Source organism: Maniola jurtina, chromosome 8 (genome assembly GCF_905333055.1).
Source record: "Maniola jurtina chromosome 8, ilManJurt1.1, whole genome shotgun sequence".
NCBI lineage: Eukaryota > Metazoa > Arthropoda > Insecta > Lepidoptera > Nymphalidae > Maniola > Maniola jurtina.
The window spans coordinates 11,664,866-11,679,603 of NC_060036.1; the positions used below are offsets into that span (position 1 = coordinate 11,664,866).

Below are 14,738 nucleotides of genomic sequence, written 5' to 3' on the forward strand. Positions count from 1 at the left end.
CCAATTTGTGGGCATTCTTATTTTCGGACAAACAAATTAGGTTTTTTAAAGAAATAAACGTTTTCTGTTGTTTCAGGAGTAGAAAACAAACTAGTTTTGTGTTCGAGTAAGGACAAATTTGTGCTGACTCAGGATTTGTGTGTGATGTGCGGAGCGATCGGCACTGACTCGGAGGGCTGCCTCATAGCGTGCGCGCAGTGCGGGCAGACCTATCATCCGTATTGTGTTAATATTAAGGTAAAACGCCTCCAAGTTTACGAAAATTAGGCTTAAAATGAAAACGAATTTTATCAGAGTTGACTACCATTTAATCACGTATTTTGTCCTTTTGAAAAGAAAGAAAAACCTGATGTGTGGTTAAAAAACCTCGAACCTTGGTTTTTATAAATCTCTTATTGTAGTTAATTTTAAATACATATGTCAAAAATTGCGGAACTGTGCCCTCTCTTATTGTAGGCCTCACGTTATTCTTTTTAAGTTATCACTTTATTTCTTGCTGTACAAGAATTGCATTGCTTCTACAACACTAATGTTAACCGTTTAGTTAAGAATTTGTGTTCAGCTGAATTACCTTCAGATATTTTTCTTCAGGTGTCTCAAGTGATAGTGAGCCTCGGTTGGCGCTGCCTCGACTGCACAGTATGCGAAGGTTGCGGTTCTCGTGGAGACGAACCTCTCTTAGTACTATGTGATGATTGTGACACCGCGTGGCATACCTACTGCGCGCGCCCGACTCTGTCCGAAGTACCGAGAGGCGCGTGGCGTTGTACGCGATGCCGGAGATGTCTCGTCTGTGGTACGAGAGATACTGCGCTCTGGTGTGATAATTATACTGGTGAGAGGTTTGCTAGCAATTTTAAAGAATATGTGTATACACGAATATAGGTATTAAGTTAAATATTATAATGTCTCAAGTGATAAAGCGTAAAAAAGAAGAATGCCCATTATTGTATGGGGCCCAGGCTGCTTTCTAAAATGTTTCAGACGTTGGACATGAAATGTTTCGCCTAATTTCTTTGCACAATATTGACATCCAAAATTCGTGAGGCAGAGGGCGTTTACAGCACCATCCCAAATGGTTTTGGGCTTTGTCGTTTACTTCATTCCACACCATCCGTATCTTCGCGACCTCTGCCTGCACTTCACGCTGCCAAGTTTAGGCCGGCCACGATTACTCTTGCTCCGAGGATTCCAAGGTCCAATTGAGTGCTTGTTTCGCTATGTAGAGTGTGGCTAATCCAACCCTATTTGCGATGTTTGATCTGCTCATCTATTGGTGTTTCCTTGCAGCGCAGCGTAGCAAAAGATCGATTTTATTGATCTTCCTATGAATACCTAGAATACTCGGCTTCAATAATGGTACTTGTTTCCCAGAATGCGCGCCGTGTGCGTCGCTAGTGATGTGCTGCATATGCTCAGAGCCATATTCGGACGGCGAGCTCATAATACAGTGCACGGGCTGCTCGCGCTGGTTGCACGCGGCTTGCGACGCCATACGCAACGAGGCAGACGCCGAGACCTGCTGCCGGGCCGGGTAAGTGGTGTTGCAGCACTAGTGCATCGCTAGTGATGTGCTGCATATGCTCCAAGCCATATTACACCTGACGGCGAGCTCATAATACAGTACATGGGCTGCTCGCGCTGGTTGCACGCGGCTTGCGACGCCATACGCAACGAGGCAGACGCCGAGACCTGCTGCCGGGCCGGGTAAGTGGTGTTGCAGCACTAGTGCGTCGCTAGTGATGTGCTGCATATGCTCCAAGCCATATTACACCTGACGGCGAACTCATAATACAGTACATGGGCTGCTTGCACATCAGACGCAACAAGGCATAAGCATTAAATAAAACTTATATTGATATTGATTATTAGCATCAATCAATTTTGTAGTCTTGAAAATCAATGAAATCTGTCATCACGTAGCATTTCCATAGTGTTCAGAGCTTTGGGTGTAATTTAATTTGACGGCGTGATATGGTCGACAGGTACAAATGCCTGCTGTGCCGTGGGCGTGACGTGCCGCCGCCGCACGTGGCGCGCGCGCTGGAGGCAGCGCAGCCCGCCACGCCGCCGCCCGCGCGCCCGCGCCTCACGCCGCTGTCGCTGGGGCTGGCGGGCGAGTACTATGTGGACGACGTGTGCCTCTCGCAGCGCGGCGCGCACCACATGAAGCAGCTGGAGGCGGAGATGGGCATCACCCACACGCGCCGGAAACGGAGGTTCAAGAACGAGACCACGGAGAAGGATGCCGGTGAGTGTTACTTGTGTTCCGTTTTGCTTCGATTAATGTAAGTCCAAGGCTGATATCTATAAAGCGCATAATATGACTTTACTCAGTGCCGAAGCGCTCAGTGAAAATCCTACCATGGTAATCGAGATGGCAATAAGTAAAAAAGGCAGTTAAAAAAATGGCGCTTAAAGTTTATTTCTAATATTTTGTGTTTGTCAAACACTCGATTTTCCTGTTGTATAGAGGCATACAGCATATAGAAAGATTGTTTACGAACATTCCTTATAAATAATCTCAAAAACATCCAAACCCCAAGTATTGCCTTCCCGATTCCACTGCAGAAATTATCTATCAGAAATGCTTCTTTGGTCATTGCTTTTTATATAAAAATACGTAAAGTTATATTAGCGAGGTATAAACTATAAGTTAATACATAAAACATACATATTCCGCCGCCGACAAGGAAGCGACTAGCTATGGACTATTTATTCTCTCGCTAACGAAACTTACAATCGATCCGTGATACTGTGTCATAATGGTGTCATAAAAGATAATAGTATGTATTAATAGTTGATCTCCGACTGTGCACATTGCCGTCCAGAATTCTCCACTAGCGACAAGAGTTGTCAACAGTGAATAAACTCTCGTTTCTCGCCAACTTGTTTCTCGTTTTTCGCTAATCGTCGGCGGCCAGCCCTAAAAGCCTAAATAAACAAACGTGACATCGGCGTTGTGATAAATCTATTATTTAAGTTGGAAGCGACGGGCCTGCCCGCGAAATTCTTTAATTTGGGTTTTCACAATTTGTAACTAATACGACAACGTAGGCAATGGCATTTTAATTCCGACAATGGCAATATCATCCTCACAGGTTTATATAAAAATCTTTACTTGAAAGGGTCCAGTTTAAGAAATTAGTAGTTCTAGTATCGACTATATTCTAACTTTCCTTTCAACGTTAACTGTGGTTTTAAATCTAATCTTTTGCAATTAATTATACTAATTTGTAAAGATATTTCAATCACGAGGTTTTACCGTAAATTTCCTCATGAAGTTGTAAGCAAAAACGAGTTGCAGCCTACAATTTTTTTTTCTATATTAAGTATAAGACCTTTTTTATACTTAATGTAGTAATTATAGAGATTGTTGATACTCACAGTTATAGTTATCTTGAAAAGTACACTAGAACTTATGTAATGCATGAAAGAAAACGTTAGTTTAGCGTAAGGTCGAGTATCTAACATGAATTTTTGTGTGTTGGACGCTGGCCTATTGGATATAGAAATAATGGCATCTATTGAAACAGTGGTTCAGAATGCAGAGGGCGAGCTGCCCGACGACGCCAAGCCCGACAGCGCTGCCGACGTCAAGGACGAGCCTGGTGCGTACCGACCAGACAAGTAAAATAAATGCGTCACGAAACTTGGAACACTGGGTGTGGTTACTGCAACGCCCACAAATTGTCACAAGTGTGTTAGAAAACCTTCTATCGCACTCGGTCTGCTGAATTCAGAATCATACGTCCGATTTGACAAAACTCTGACTGTCTGCAGGGTTTTATAAAGCAGAGTGCCTTTCGGCATGCGTCAGTAGTTTCTTCTGACGCTTTGGAGATTTACTTGGAACCTTGCGATTGGGACGCCTTGCGCGTTTTGTAATTAACTACACCACAATTCCAACTTTCGTGATGAAAATTTAATACACAATTTTATTTATAGTAACGACCGCGACATAGAATTTATAAATAACGTAACAACTTCGGAAATATTTTTGACAAAACGCCTAAAATAAGCTGTTCTTAATTTTAATGATGAATGGTTTTTGTATCTTTTTTTCTTTACATTGTTGGCAATTATTTTCATAAATAAATTTTTATATCTTTTTTCATGAAAAAAATGTCCTTTTTTTGGGCTTTCAATTTCTTTCGATCAAATTTTTTATTGCACTGTTTCCACTAAGGAAACATCTTTGTTAATTGACGATTCAATACGCAGGTCTGACACCTACAAGCAACCTCAAAGAAGGCATACTCTGGAACGTAGCCAACGACGGCCCAGTGCCAGAGGGCTTCACTATATATACCACTGATTCTGGCCTTACTGTATTGAGGAGAAAACGACAAAGGAACCTGAACAAGCTCGGCATCGGCGGCTTTGTGGTGCGACAGAGACAGAACACTAAAGCGCAGGCAGATGATGACAAAGATGGGGATGGAACACAGGGCTCTAGTGGTAAGTTTTTTTTTTTAAACAGTCTAGGCAATATAGCCAACAACGGCCCAGTGCCAGAGGGCTTCATGTTCACAATGTATACAATGGACTCTGGTCTTACTGTGTTGAGGAGGAAACATCACAAAAATCTAAATAAGCTGGGCATCGGTGGCTTTGTGGTGCGACAGAGACAGAATACTAAAGCGCAGGCGGATGACGAGAAAGATAGGGATGGAACACAGGGCTCTAATGGTAAGATATATTTTTTTAAACAGAGTAGACAATATAGCAAATTACGGCCCAGTGCCAGAGGGCTTCACAATGTATACAAACATCACGAAAATCTAAATAAGCTGAGCATCGGTGGCTTTGTGGTGCGACAGAGACAGAAAATTAAAGAACAGTGGTAAGAAACGCGCCGACTTATTATTGAAGTGAAAACTTCATCAGGTGCGTTGGGGGATTTTGGGATGAGTAAAAACTTCAAGGCCGCGTCACCAATGATAATCGTAGTAAAGTACTCGGAGTGCCGATAGATGTAAAAACTAATGTTAATGGTTGCACAAATTGTGAAATTAAAATTTTTGACACTACAATTAATTTCAAAAAAAAAAAAAAAAATACTTTGTGTGTGTTTTCCTTTACCGTCAAAGTAAGTGATATTCAATTGCTTAAAATGAGTATAACTTCAAAAAGTATTTGCATGCCCGAGACCCAACCCCGGGCCACCCAGCTAGGAGACCAGCCTCTAAACCAAATGGTTGGCTAAATAGCCATCACTGCTTATAGTTCCGTATGCTAGGGTTTGACTAATAATTTCTTTCTGTAGATTCGCCGAGTAACAAGCGCAAGCCGCGTCGCAAACCGCGCTCAAAACTAATGGAGCAGTTTCCATCTTACATGCAAGAGGCGTTCTTTGGCAAGGAGCTCCTTGAGCCAGCTAAACCAGCTGTCAGTTCTACTAGTGAGTCCTCTTATTGCAAATTAACATCTTAGTTTTAAGAGAAATACATAATATACATATATATATTTTATTTATTTAATTAGAGACTTAATGAAAAGTGAACTTTTACAACTTTGTAGACCAAAGCACTAGATAAAAACTGAGACTGGTGTTTGCAATTTGCAGCCCAAATAGACCGTAGTCTGCGCTAGGGCTAACAAAAATCATCGGCCTTAAAAGATTAATTTATTTTACCACACATTTTGATTTTACTGTACATTTTAAAGGTGCGGGAGGCATCCCGGAGACAGAGGGCAGTGCTCGCGGCGCCACTCCGGAGGGCTATCGCGAACTGCGCGACTTTGACAACTCGGATAGCGACGGAGACGATGTACTCTCCGCACTATGCTCCTTCAACGACCATGACAACACCGTCTTCATCACTCTTAACACGGTATGCTTTAATAGTCTTTATATTTATTACATTAAAGCGCCACCAGACAGTCATTCCATCAGCTTATATCTTTGGAGCAAAATTCTTCAAAGATTTCGTTCGATTCAAAAGCACTTGTAAAAGTTTAATTGAATAAAAATAATTTGAATTTGAATTTGAATTTGAATTTTTATCATTTCGTACTAAATTCGAATGTACCCAGGTTTTTGTCTACATATAAATGAGTTTGATAAAGTGAGATTCTTATACTAGTTATTGTGACAAAAATTCAAACTCTTCAGTTGTCCACCGTGAAATTTACAGTAGAAAGTTAGTTTATTACACTATTTTTATCATGATGACTTAACCCAATCTCTCACGCCTATAGGAAGAAGTTGAAATCCTCCAAACATTAAAACCCAAAGAAGAAAGAGATGACGGGAATTCGTTAACAGACATAACGAAGATCAAGACAGAAGCCTCAGACGAATGTCAGCTGAAGCATACAGAGGATTCCACTGCGCTGAAAAACGCCATACTGGGTCCTCCGCCCACGGACACCGATGCGGCGCCGCCCGATGCTGCAGTGCACACGCCCAAACAAGAGAACATCAGCGCTGGTAAGTTTCATTTCTGTAGGAAAAGATAAACATCATAAAACCTAGTGGTTTACACTTTTAACAAACAAACAATATATTTGCATTAGTATAATTTATTACAGTACTATGTAATTTATTATACACAGGTTCTCTCCTAATATAGACCTTTACAGGTAGAAATAAGAAAGTTTTTTTGTGTCCGATAGTATCTTTAAAACCTTTAAACAATGCAATTGCAAAAGAAATGAAAAAGCTAGTTAGGTAATATGACTAAAATCACAATATTCCTTACAGAAACGAGCGTGGGGTCGCAGTCGTCCCGCATATCACCAAAGGACGAGCTGTCCCTGCTGGGGGCGAGCCTGGACGCGATGGTGCGAGACACGCTGCCTGACATGGACAGCAACGACGTTGACGAGATATTCAAGGGCGTTCTCACCGATGACTCGCAGGTACAGTCAAAGGCCGTAAGTCGTTTAGCACTTTAATGATCATATTCGCGGGGCACGTTAGGTGTGTGTGGCGTGTTTATAGAAAAGGTCATAAGTGCGACAGGTTTTTGATGCAATAGTTTTTTCGAATTCTGAGGCTGACCGTACGTACCTATTCTGTAGGTTCACAACGCATATAGTGCGGGTAGAACAAGGTAGTCCAGTTGTAAGAGCAGTTGCAATATGGTAGTTTGCGAGGTTGCGTTAGACTGAAGATTACAGAGTATCCCTCGTGTATTGAGCCCATTTTAACATATTTTAATAAACATTATAAGTGATTATTTATCAAATAATATGAATAAATAAAATAAACATTTCAGCACATGCAGGTGATCTAGTTTAGAGAAAACATCAGAATCGGCGCTAATATCACTTATCTTGAGATTTTCTCTGCGTGTAGGAGTCGCAAGAGTCGACAGTTTCGTACGTGAACTCTATGGCGGGCACGCCGTACTCGCAGCAGCGGCAACAGCTGCAGAGCCCCATGGAGTATGCTTCACCTTACCACTCCGAGTTTGGCAGCGGGTAAGTCTAAACTGTGATCTAATATATTTACCGAGTAAAGGCGAGCCAAGCCAAGCCGACCAAGCGATTTTGCGTTCCGATACGATGCCGTGTAGAAACAAAAGGGGTATGGATTCTATGATAACTGTCATACTCCTTCTAGGTTAGCCCACTTCCACCTTAGACTGCATAATCATGCACGAGGTGAGATTGCAGTCAAGGGCAAATTTGTATCTGAATAAAAATTTGTGTAACTTGTAATGTGTCATGGAATGTAACGCGAATAGTGTGGAAGGCACACGAACTCAATACGAATATATATCACGAATCCAAACGAGTATTACGAGCGCCTCTGTGTTCGCGCTGAAACCGATAGCCGACAGATCGACGCGAGCATTACTGTATTGCAAAACTCTCCTCATTGTTTGGGATGGGCATAATTGCTCATATGAGTAACAGAGATGGAGTAGCTTCGTTTCTATCTAACTGTATGTTACCGCGACACCACGGTTAGGGTTCAGTATAATTCAAAGGGTAAAACGGAGTCTTATTACGTCACTCTGCTGTCTGTCTGTCAGGCTATGTGTAGCTCGCGAAATGAGTTACAAACCTGAAATTTTGATATTTCGAATAGGACGTTGTTCTAAAACCCGAATATTGACCTATAAATTCAATTAAATTTTGTTCAGGGGGAGCTCCGTACCCTAGAATGCTCTAACCCTAGAATGTGGGGTTTCATTGTCTAGAGCTCATTGAGTATTTTTATTGTTGCAGTAGCGCACTTAGCCCTCTATACGGCGACTGCAGTGGTGGCTCGGGTGCCAGTGCGGGCGCGGGCGCGTGGAACGAGCAGCCCGCACCGCCGCCTTCGTACAACCAGCGTAGCGCGGACAAGATGCGCGCTGATGAGAGTAAGATATAGAAACGTATGTCTGGCTTGAAAGACCATGCTAGTGGTCCTGCGAGCCGGATACACTGTATGTACGCCGGATTACGATTGCCGATTTGTTTTTGATTTTGATCTGAGCTTGATTTTTACCATTTTGACGCGAATAGCAATAAGCCTTATGTGAGCGTACTCGAACTAAAAGTAATGACACATTTTTCAACATAGTCTCAACACAAAAACCATTTGACACAAATGTTAATTTTAACCTCTTCCGGCGTACGTGTTATGTCCATTTCAGTGTTACAAATGCAAAACATTACAGGTCTAGGCTCAGCGGCGACGATATCAGCAGTGTTGTACGCAAACACCAACCACCCGGAGTGGAAGACCGAGTTCCCGAACTGGGTCGACCGTTGTAAGCAGATCCTTAAGAAATGGCGCGCCCTTCCCTCCGAGCAAAAAGCGCCCTACCTGCAGCGCGCCAGAGACAACCGTAGCGCGATCCGCATGAAGAAAGCGCAGCAGGTACGTCCTACCCCGCGCCTCCCCTCGTGTGTGCTAACCATTACTCACTGTGTTGTACTCACTCGTGTGCCCACCTAGTCCGCGTCCACCGCAGCTTGTGTTGGGCGTAGTTCACACTACACGTATTGTCGCCTGCGGTATAAGAATCTACGTCTACGTGTATAACGATTAATACGTGTTAATAAGTCCTTACCTGACAAAGCGTTATTTTATGCACAGCCAATTTTCTCCGAATCGACTGTGTTTGACGCACATATGAATTTAATACAAACGTTACGTAAATAAATTCATTTTGAACTTGGGGGTTACTTTTGGGGCGAACGAGGTTTTAATTATTTAGTACAGTCCTTTCGACTTCACAAGGGACAAGGGTTTAGGGAATAAGTCCGAAAATATTATTATCTATACTAATAAATAAAATTGGAGTGTCTGTCTGTAATTTCGAAATAACTACCGCATATTAAGGTCATATGGTTATTTGAACGATACTATAACTGAATCACACGTTTTTAAAATTTTTGTCTGTCTGTCTGTCTGTCTGTCTGTCTGTTTGAAAAGGCTAATCTTGGGAACGGCTGAACCGATTTTGACGGGATTTTCACAGACAAGTAGAAAATTGACCAGGGAGTAACATAGGCTACTTTTTTAACCGACTTTCAAAAAGGGAGTTGTGTTTTTCAACCTATGTACACCGAAATCTCCGAGATTTCTGAACCGATTTGCGTCATTTCTTTTTTAATCGATAGAGGAACTTTGCGACATTGTTTGAAAAAAATTTGGAGTCCAACTCCTCAATCCTGATGCTGCAGGGGATTTGACCAATCCACGCGGGCGAAGCTGCGGGCATCAGCTAGTACATAATATGTTACGGTATTATCTCAAGGAAGCCTCAAAGCAGGTCGATATGCACCTTAAGTTTGACATAATATTCAAGTATCAAAAATTACATTTCGACGAATCATATAACTATAGTAGTTGACAAAGTCTGGAAAAAATAACTAATAATAAAGAGTACATATACAATAAATAGAGAGAGCAGGTAAAGATTTTTTTAGTGCATGAAAATGAAACCGAATTGACTTCATGTAGGCACTAGAGCTCACAGCAAGTCTTAAGACATTAACCTGCTGACAATACGTCTGGTGCGAACAATGCCTTATACTCGTCCAATCCGTTACTAACACTAGATTTTATCGAAAGATTTTATTATTATGCTAGTCCTAAATTGTACACTGACAGTGTGGCTAATTCTGTTGTATTGACAGAACTATACATTCTCTGAACTAAAATGACTAGTCTAAATCGTTTGCTATCGCTTTCACAATTCTCCCTGCAAAAAAGGATAGCTCTATATCCTATCCTCAGAAATAAGTAAGTGTAGAGCTCTTTCTGTTACTTTATCCCATACAAATGATAGGGGCAAAAATCTCAGTTGTTGTTAACCATTTTGAGTCACCAACCAATCAAAAACCAAATTATCAAAAATATTCGAAAATGTTTTCAAAAAACATTCGAAATTCAATTAGAAAACATAGTTTCGTTTGTGATTGGTTGGTGCCTCAAAATGGTTAGCGTCCACTGAGATTTTTGCGTCTATCATTTGTATGGTATTGTGTAATAGAAAGAGCGCTTATACTTACTTCTTTCCGCGGATAGGGTGTAGATTTAGGTTGAAATCTATAGAGTGCACTTTGACTTTGATTAGACTTAAGTTTCAGTTAAAACGAGACAGTTTTTGCCAGCGGTATAACGCTGTCTCGTTTTAACAGTATTCTAAGTCTGAGCAAAGTCAAAGTGCGCTCTATAGATCTCAGCTTTAGACCTGTCAATTTAGTTTAGTCTAAGGATTGTGAACAACGGAATCAGCCACATTATGTGGTTTCTGTCAGACTTGGCTACATAATTTTTTGGGATAAATTAAGCATTTATTCGTTGGGATTATTCTATTTTGTGTGTGTAATAGGGGTACGTAAATGCTGTTGTTCTTCGTCCGAATCGATAGCGAGCTGTAGATTCTGAAGCTTGTGTAAAAGCTAGCACAGCTGTAAATAAAGCGTAGATTTGCAACACCAAAGACAAATGTTACTAAACGAGTTTGTCTGAAATTTTCTATAACGGTTGTAATTTCTTAAAAGCTCGTTATGTTCGTGTTTTTGTTTTTTTTTAGAATTTGTATATTGAATAAATCAAAGCTATGAAGCTGTATGAATAAAAATATGAAGCTAAAACAGAGGCAGCCACTTTTTGTAAATCATATTATTTTTCTTAATTGTCGCGTAAGAAGTTTGTTTAAGTACAGTAAATATATCGTGTTATTCCTATAATTGTTTTTAAATTATTAATTCTTTATTATTTGTTTTAAATTAGCAATAACAATTGAAAATGTTTATCATTACTTGTCACATTTTACTTAGGATTCTACGATGACTGTCTTTGAAAGTATTATAAAAAAGTATTGTACTACTTAGCCTCTGTATAAGTACTGCTTGAAAGTGTAAAATAGAACTTTTTTTATAAAAACAGTTTAAAGTCGTCATGGTAGAAATCTATGTAATAAAATCTCGTATATCGGTCGCCAACGTCGATTCGATCGCGGGAAAGAAAGTAAGACATCGCACACGACTTTACACGCGCAGTTGTAACGCGTCACACGTAACTGAAACAATCTGCGTACGTAACACGTTTGCAGCCTGTTTAGATTTTTTCGATTATACAAAATATATTCGTGAACCGCGCGTCGACTGCGCGCTACGAAGTCGTGATGTGCAAAGGCTCTAAGCGTTGGTTGGCGCGGCAGAGCTCGAGCGGCACAGCGGGCGCGGGCGCCACCGACGGAGAGGGCGCGCGCTCGCCCGCCCCGCCCACGCCCGGGCCCGCGTCGGCGCCCACCACGCCCAGTCCGCTCGCCGCGCCCAGTCCGCTCGCCGCGCCCATGCCGCCCATCACGCCCACGGGCCCGGCGCCCGCCCCGAGTGCGCCCGGCGCGGCGACGGTCGGCCCCCTCGGCACGGTTCGCGCGCCCAACGTGACGGTGACGGCGGGCGGGCTCCTGGAGGCGGACGCGCACATCCGCGTGCTCACCCCCTCCGAGATCATGCGCACGCTGCCGCGCCTCGCGCCTCCCCCCGCGCACCTCGCGCCCCTCGCGCACCTCCCGCACCTCGCCGCGACCCGCCACACGGTACACGCTCGGCGCTCGCATATGCACGCAGACCACCTCGCATAGCACACACACCACACGTCACACCCACACCAAATACCCTCCACACTTTAGGTACCCACTTCTTTGCCTTTCTCCAGGTTGATGTACAGTTTACATGATATTTCGTCTACCTAATCCGATGGGCAAATGTGATTTATTATATTCAAACGCATCAAGTGTAGCCTACCGCATCGTAGTGCGCAGTGCCAATTCTCGAGAAACAACCACACGCACACCGGGCACTATTTACACCCACGACGAACGATATCATTATAATTTGAAATTAAGTTTCGTGATAGGCAGAAAACCGGAACCTACAGAAATACACAATTATAATCCCACAGAAAACATAAATTTTAGAACCGGAAAGCTCTTTACCTTATTGTTAGACTTATTACCTAAAGCAGGTTTGAATTTAACACTTGAAACACTGGTCTTATATTCCAAATATTTTTAGTCCAACAAACGAGGTAGGGAACTTGCCGCTTTTAACCCTGTGTATTGGTTGGGATATAGGTAATCTTTCTGTACCTACTTTCTTGTCGCAAACTTCGATCGATTGCGATAAGTTAAAGTACCGATCGTAGTCAGCTCTGATTAGTTAACACTTTCGCTATTGGCTAAATGCATTATCGCATGAATTCAGCCAATCACGGCCATTGAGATTGTAACAACTAAAAAAACAACTACCTACTTGTAGAAAATCCTTAACAAACACAATACACACGACGGACGATAAAAAGATCGAAAGACAAATTAATCAGAGAATATCAATAGATACTTTCCATCAACACATCATTTTAGATACACTCATACAATAAAGTTTTTTTTTGTACATCAAATGAAACTTTAACAATCTCATGAAAATCCCGTTCTTCACTCGCTTGCGAATCGCGGCGCGAATGCCAAACGATGCAAAAGGTAAAATATGTGGACGGTTGTTTCAAACAGTTGACGGGGTATCATAGGCCTTCGTGACGCGATTCGCACGTGAGCGAAGAGCAGGTGTAAAGTGTGTATGCGAGAAGCTTCATGAACATTGTTGGGTGATCGCGCGTGTTGCGCTCGCGGTCCTTTGCGCTTTCAGAACCCAGTCTTCAGTTCCAATTCTAAATTTGTTGTCACCCAACAACTTTTGGCTGTTCAATGGCGTTGTATAAGCTGTGTGATTATTTTTTTAAATTTTCTTTAGCTTTTTTTTCTCGAGGACACAATCACGAAACGCCTCCCGGACTCGCGTCCTCTGTATCCGTAACGTTGTTTATTTTCATTTTCGCTTTGTCTTGGTAGCGTTGGCTTTAACATGACTTTGGTGGCTGGTAACAATGTGTGGTGTGCTAACAATTCTAACTTTAGTTCGTTCATAGTTGACGATTTAGTTGCGTTATTATGCTCATAAGGTTTTATAAGATAGTTCATAAGTTTGCAGGTAACAGCGTAACAAAAATTTATATGACTAATAATGAACGATTTGCATTTATTAATGACATATTTCTTTATATTTCCTCTCTGCACTGTAAATAAAATGGCATCTTTTCTCTAATTTTTTATGTTCAATAAATATTAATATGGCAATAAAACATTAAGTATTGTTAACTTTTTAATCATCCATTAACAAAAAGCACTTATAATAATACTTTAAAATATTAAAAACAAATAATTTACGTCACAAACACAAATTAATAGCAGATGCAAAATTACGGTTGTTGAAAAATAACTCTAGCATGATATTATTTGTTTAATATTCAAAATAAATTAATAACGGTTAAAGGATATTTATTCCATTTCAAAGTCATATTGATTTGTTAAATAATATAATTTAAATATTTGCATTATATAAAATTGTACAGATTTTTCAAGGCATTTTTGTAATATAATAATTGCATGTAATTTTTAACTACGGTAATATTTATAGTAAGGAACGAATTGGCACGTTTGTTAATGTAGTAACTATTTAGATATGAACAAAAAATCTCGCATATCTCAACAAATCTACGTTCTTTAAATCTAAAAATTATTATTATCAGATTTTTTACTCTTTAAGCAGCTCTGTTTACTATTCATGCTCTGTGACATTTTGCTAAGTTAAATAAGAAGGAAGAATTATTTATTTCATGAAAAGCATCTACCTACACAGGCAGTACTTTCTTAAGTAATCTCAATTAAAATCTGAATAAATAAAACGTGGAAATATTTCTAGAAATTTAAATTGGAAATTCCAATTTCACTTATATTATTTCAGTTATTTTAGCACAGGACGTGAGGTTTGATGAGATCTGGGGATGATATTGTAATAAAAAAAGAAGAATTTTTTGCTGTATTTACAACAGAGTCAATAGTAAGCGTCAAAAAAATCGCGTAGTTGTGATATGCTTTCAATATATAAAATGTAATTGAAAGGACAGTCTAAGTAAAATAAACCTTACAATAATAGGAACAAGAGCGAGCGTGCAGTCAACAGAGAAGCGCCCGCGAGGCCGAGCAGGAGAGGCAGTGGAAACAGCTGCAGCAACTGCGCCAGCAGCAGACTCAGCAGCAGCAGCAGATCATACACGACCAGAGGATTCAAGGTATCTTTCTGATTACAACTACTAGTCTGTCTCGTGAAAGCTGATATGAGAAATGGCGGCGAAAAAATTAGGTCTCTGCGTATAAATAGGTACCTTACTCTATAGCCATATTTATATTGTTTTAATATTTGCCTATGCTGAC

At 41.0% G+C, this 14,738-nt stretch overlaps 1 protein-coding gene across 12 annotated transcripts in view; it reads left to right on the plus strand.

Moving 5' to 3' along the window:
* Nucleotides 1-14,738, plus strand: part of LOC123867422 (histone-lysine N-methyltransferase 2C-like) — a 47,374-nt gene that overhangs the window by 9,671 nt on the left and 22,965 nt on the right. For 8 of the 12 annotated variants that reach the window (XM_045909417.1, XM_045909421.1, XM_045909423.1 and 5 more), the window contains exons 14-28: nt 77-237; nt 592-835; nt 1,375-1,534; nt 1,986-2,251; nt 3,513-3,611; nt 4,225-4,461; nt 5,270-5,404; nt 5,671-5,837; nt 6,205-6,436; nt 6,710-6,867; nt 7,307-7,431; nt 8,185-8,321; nt 8,622-8,824; nt 11,622-11,834; nt 14,461-14,596. In XM_045909417.1, coding sequence (XP_045765373.1) covers nt 77-237; nt 592-835; nt 1,375-1,534; nt 1,986-2,251; nt 3,513-3,611; nt 4,225-4,461; nt 5,270-5,404; nt 5,671-5,837; nt 6,205-6,436; nt 6,710-6,867; nt 7,307-7,431; nt 8,185-8,321; nt 8,622-8,824; nt 11,622-11,834; nt 14,461-14,596 — 2,673 coding nt within the window. Of the gene's footprint in view, nt 1-76; nt 238-591; nt 836-1,374; nt 1,535-1,594; nt 1,708-1,985; nt 2,252-3,512; nt 3,612-4,224; nt 4,462-5,269; nt 5,405-5,670; nt 5,838-6,204; nt 6,437-6,709; nt 6,868-7,306; nt 7,432-8,184; nt 8,322-8,621; nt 8,825-11,621; nt 11,835-14,460; nt 14,597-14,738 lie in introns of those variants that run through there. The other 4 variants (XM_045909422.1, XM_045909429.1, XM_045909425.1 and 1 more) reach the window with 3 other exon arrangements.